This window comes from Capsicum annuum, chromosome 3, assembly GCF_002878395.1.
Source record: "Capsicum annuum cultivar UCD-10X-F1 chromosome 3, UCD10Xv1.1, whole genome shotgun sequence".
In the NCBI taxonomy this organism is placed as follows: domain Eukaryota; kingdom Viridiplantae; phylum Streptophyta; class Magnoliopsida; order Solanales; family Solanaceae; genus Capsicum; species Capsicum annuum.
The window spans coordinates 4,772,134-4,777,573 of record NC_061113.1 but is presented as its reverse complement, the minus strand read 5'-3'; the positions used below and the strand labels follow the sequence as shown (position 1 = coordinate 4,777,573).

General features: G+C 30.0%; 1 protein-coding gene across 3 annotated transcripts; it reads left to right on the top strand.

The window, feature by feature from the left end:
* The first annotated feature begins 570 nt into the window (after window positions 1–570).
* Window positions 571–5,440, top strand: LOC107866575 (small ubiquitin-related modifier 2). 3 transcript variants are annotated; one of them, XM_016712603.2, is made up of 3 exons: window positions 571–818; window positions 1,582–1,734; window positions 2,091–2,390. In XM_016712603.2, exons 1-3 carry the CDS (start codon window positions 738–740, stop codon window positions 2,157–2,159), a joined length of 303 nt encoding a protein of 100 aa, XP_016568089.1. In that variant the 5' UTR covers window positions 571–737; the 3' UTR covers window positions 2,160–2,390. The 3 variants fall into 3 exon arrangements, with proteins under 3 accessions (XP_016568089.1, XP_016568087.1, XP_016568088.1); XM_016712601.2 differs by lacking the exon at window positions 2,091–2,390 and adding an exon at window positions 4,984–5,183 and having other exon boundaries at window positions 619–818; XM_016712602.2 differs by lacking the exon at window positions 2,091–2,390 and adding an exon at window positions 5,199–5,440 and having other exon boundaries at window positions 630–818.

Sequence of the window (5,440 nt, the reverse complement as noted above, 5' to 3'; positions counted from 1 at the left end):
AACCACTAGTTAATTAAATTTGGATTATTATTTTTTAAAGAAACCCTTCATGAAATTATTATTTGGTTTCTTGTTATTGTATTTTCTTTTCGTATTTGTATCGTCTCAATTTAAATTTTTTTTTTTCTTTAATCTATTTTAAAAAGAATGTCTCTTTATATATTTAATAACCTTTGCAATTCCAACATCCTACATGACAAGATTCAAAGTTTTTTTTTAATTTCTTAAATTTCGTGTCCAATCAAACTAAGACACTTAAATTAGTACGAAGTGAATATCATTTTTGATATGTTGTATTTGAGTTAGAGAGGAGTCAGAATTTCAACTAAGGAGAAACCTAGTCGAATGAAGTTCAACACCTATTGTAGATACGTAAAAATCAATTTTAATCATGTATAAATGATATATTTTATCGTCGAATGGGATTCGCATGAACCTCCTACCAAAGGGCTGGCTCCGCTCTGATCTGAGCCGAGAGTTTATCGAAAACAACTTTCCTATCCAAACAAAATAAGAATAAGACCGTGTACACCACCCACCAGTAATTGTTTCTAATTAAATTGAACAAAATAAGAACAAAAACTTTTGCACCTTTTTGTGACTTCATATTTACTTCATTTTATAAATACTTTTGTCATCTCTCTTTATATATATACTCTTCAAGTGCATTATTTTATTTTGCTTCACTTATTACCTCTCTATTTTTCCCAGGAAATTGAATAGAGATAAAAGAAAAAATGGGCGGAGATAAGAGAAAAAAAAGGCCATTTGAAGAACCAAGTGAGCAAATCCTTATAAATCTCAGAATTAAATCTCAGGTTCCTCAATATTTCAACTTATTAATCACTCTCTTTGTTTTTTTGTTTTTTTTAGAGTTATATTATCTCTCTCGAATTTAAGGGTGGTCATAAAAATCGGAGAATCAAAAAACCAAATTAATTTGGTTACGATTTTCTTTTCCTATGTCTCAAAATACTTGTCTATGTTTGGCTCTCTACATTCAAACTACATAAATGTTGGTCAATATTTTAAGATAATCTTTTACCAAATTGACATGATTAGAAGAAATGCAAAATATAGTACTTTTACTACTCCCTCCATAAAAAAAATAGAACAGAGATCTACTTTCCTTTTTAGTCCGTTTTAAAAAGAATGATTCTCCTTTTTTCGCAATATTTTAATTTTAATTTTCCACATGATATGTCTTATGACTACAAGATTTAAGGGTATTTTGGTACATTTGATACTACTTTAATTTAAGGCCACAAGATTCAAAAATTTTCTTTATTTTCTTAAACTTTGTATCAAGTTAAAATAGGTCATTAGTATAATTTTTAATTATTTAAATTTAATTTTAAATATTAAATTAATCTGACATATTTAGCTCCGGAGAAGTGAATCTGACAACTAGAAGGAATATTTTATTTCGTTGTTCAAATAGCTGTACCGGTGTTATAATTTTTGTTTTACAAAAAATGAAAATTTCGACAAAAAATATTATTTTGGGTGATATACAAAGAGAAGAAATTACTAAACATTTATAATATGATGAAACTGCTAAATATTTTTTTCTTATTGTAGGATGGTACGGTTCTCTACTACACAGTCAAGCCTACTTCTTCAATGAAGACATTATTCAAGTCCTATGCTAAGAAAAAGCAAATAATGGATTATAAAACAATTCGATTTCTCTACAATGGTGAACGTCTTTCATCGAGAAAAACTGTAAATCAAGTAAGATTTTACTTCCTCAGTCCCATTTTATGTGTCGTTATTTGACCGAACACCGAGTTTAAGAAATAAGGGAAGACTTGGTAATGTTTACCAAATTGTCCTTTATAAAAAAATGTGCTACTATCTTTTTTTTAATTAAGTGGGACCAATAAGGATAAAAAGTGAAATTGTGTCTTTAAATAATTACTAAATAAGGAAAGATGATATTTTTTTGGAGACGGACTAAGAAGGAAATGATAACACATGTAATGGGACGGAGGGAGTAATTTAATTATCGTTGATTTGAAATTTTATCACTCTACATGTTGATATCTCTCATGTTTAATTTATTTTTTTTTGGGGGGGATAATATAAAGGTTGGATTAGAAAATGGTGATGAAATTGATGCTATGATGGATCAAGAAGGAGGAGGTTATGCACACTGAATATGAAGGACATATCACACATGAATATGTTGCACTTTCCTATTTTATGCTTCTAATTTATTAGGAAAAAAAACTCCATTTTTGTAATGCAGATAGTTTTAATTAAGTGGGCATTTGGCTGTGTTTTATTATGAAATTAAAAAAAAAATATAGTTTTTATTTTCAAAGTAAAAGATGTTATGTGAAAATTGGAGTTGTGTTTGGTGGCCATTAATATATATTGGAGTTGTTTTTAAATTTTTGTGAGTAATTCAAAATGAAAAAGAAAAAAGTGAAAACGGCTGTTGAATTCAAAAAATTCTAAAATTTTATAGTCAAGCGTATTTTTCGGAGCTGAACTTCAAAAAAAAAAGAGTTCATGGCCAAATGCCTGGTTAGTATAATTGGGATGCGATTGTTCTTCGAACCCAGCTAAAGTGGGAAACCGATAATAATATAATTGATCATCATCTATAAAATCTGATTTTGAATGCTCCTTCGGTTCATCTAATTCCACGTCAAAGTATATAATCATAGAATTTCTATGTACTAATTGGTGAATTTCCGAATCCATGGACCAAAATACACAACCTTCTACATTAATCCCCGAACTACACAATCGTGACTTGCATTAACTGATTGTACTCATCCACACTAGAATCGTAACAGAATCCACAAGCATGTGGAGTTGTGGAGCCATATATATTAACAGGATGTTTTTGTGTTCCAACGCTTTGGATTGATCGAGTTGATTTTTCTTGAATTCATATCCAGAAATTAGAGCATTCCATAATGAAGAAACAGATTGAAATTGTAACAAAGATTTGACGGGCAACCTAATAAGGATGTAAAATAATATATCACATGGAACAATATTGGACTTGTACTTATGTAACTATTTTTTCGACATTATTATGTCTTCTGCTGTAGGAAAGAGGTTTTACCGGTGGCGGAGCCACATTGTATTCAGAGTTCATTCGAACCCCATTCATCGGAAAAAATTATACTATTTTTACATAGTCAAAAATATTTTTATGTATATATAGTAGATGTAGAACCCACTTCGACTGATCCTATATTTACTTCTGAACCTCCTCAATGAAAATTCTAGCTCCGCCACAGAGTTTTACGTTAGGGTTTATTTCATATTAAGTTGATTAATATGGAAAATGAAAACAATTCTATCAAAGAATAGGAGGAGGAAAATAGGATTTCAAGAAAGTTTTTTAATGATCTTATTTTTCCTCTTAATGGTTTGTGACAAAAAGGATACCATATAAAGAATTTCCTTCTTTAATTAAGTCACGAATTTTAATTTTTGAGCAGGCATATATATGGTCAAAAAATATTTTTCCTAATAAGTCCATTAATGTTCCAAGTGATGATAGCTTATTTTACATCCTTAATTATAAGGCAACCTACTAAATATTTGTTACGCTTTCGATCTGTTTTTAAGTCATGAAATGCTATAATATTCGGTAATGAATTCAAGAAAAGTTACCACGATCAATCCAAGTTTTGAGTAGTAAAAGCGCGTTCTTGATATAAAAATTAGTACTAACGAATAATACACAAATTATGATTGTCATGGTCAAACAGGGCCTAAAATCCCTTCACCCTTCGTTAAATATCTCAGGTTCAAGCACTATCGCCTAAAATGAACTCTGTATACAAATTCGAATTTAAACGGATCCCAATATATACAAAAATTAGACACCAACTTCCCTCTCGAATTCTTATTTTTAAATGCCTCTTTCTCAAAATTTATTTGATTTGAAAGGACAAATATTTGAAAATTATTGATGTGAAGTTATTCATATTTTTGGTAACTTACTTCTGCATTCATTAGTCTTCAGTATTTACTTCCTTTCTAAACAGAGAAATCACTTTTATCATTCACAGATAGGGATAAGTTGGGTTGGGGGGGGGGGGGGGGGGGGGGGGGTTAGAGAAGTTTTGGATTTATTTTATTACTTTATGTTTAAAATCTCATCAATCTTTCCCTTCTATCATTTTTGTTTTGTATATCTTCACTTTCCTCTCTAAATTTTCCAAGAAAATGGCAGAAGAACCAAGAAATATAAGGCTCAAATTCAAAGCTAGGTTCATCATTTCACTCTCTATTTTTGTTTTTTTGTTTTTTTACTTAGATCTTATGTATGATTCAACAGTTTAACAATTAAATTAGTTGTATTATTGTGAATTGTATAAGCACTTCTTAGTCTCTGTACATTCTATTCTTTTCAGACTTCACTTATTCTTTTCATACTTCACTTATGTATTATATTGAATATGTTATTGTTGTTGTATATGCACTTTTTAGTCTACGTATATCACCAGTTGTGGGTTACATTAAGTATCTTGTTGTTGTGGAATATAACTATGTGCACTTTTTAGTCTGCGTACACTATTCTTTTCAGGTACGGATTATATTGAATATGTTGTTGTTATTGTGGAATATATGCACTTTTTAGTCTACATATATCACCGGTTGTCGGATTACACTAAATATCTTGTTATTGTGGAATATATGTATGCACTTTTTTGTCTATTTGTATATCCGAGGGCAGAGCTAGCTTAGGTGGGGTTCATCCGATATTCCTATATTAGATGTTAAATCTCTTCTTGGTGAAAATATTGGTCCCGCCATTATGTGTATCATATCCTTCCTAGACACCACTAATAATAGGATTAAACTATGTTATTACTATTATTCATGTGGAATATTGTGCTGTTATTGTTGTTTTTATCTACATTCACTTTTTAGTTTTTGAAATTTATTGATACATTTTTATGTTATGTTTCTTATTTCTAGCTGTTTACTTTTTTTTTTTTTTTTTTTAAGGATGGTACAACAGTACATTTCAAGGTGAAGGATAGTATTGTTATGAAGGACATATTCAATTCATACACTAGGAAAAAACAAATGATAGACTATAGAATATTTCGATTTTTCATCCATGGCAAACGCCTTTCATCGAGGAAGACTGTAAATGAAGACAGACCTTAATTTGCGTACAATTTTTTTAATTTCTTTCTTTGGATGTATGTTTTATGAAGGTTGGGTTAGAAGATGATGATGAGATTGATGCTATGTTGCATCAACATGGAGGAGGATCTGCTCATTACTACTAATGAGGAGCATATCACACATGGATATGTTGCACTTTGCTAATTGTATAACCTTGAAAACTTGACATGGTTTATTCGATCCTAAAAGATTTTGGGAGTCGACTCTTCAAAATCTTAAACTCTAATGTTTGATTGTTCATCCTCAGATTGATTATGGTGATTTTTCTTGA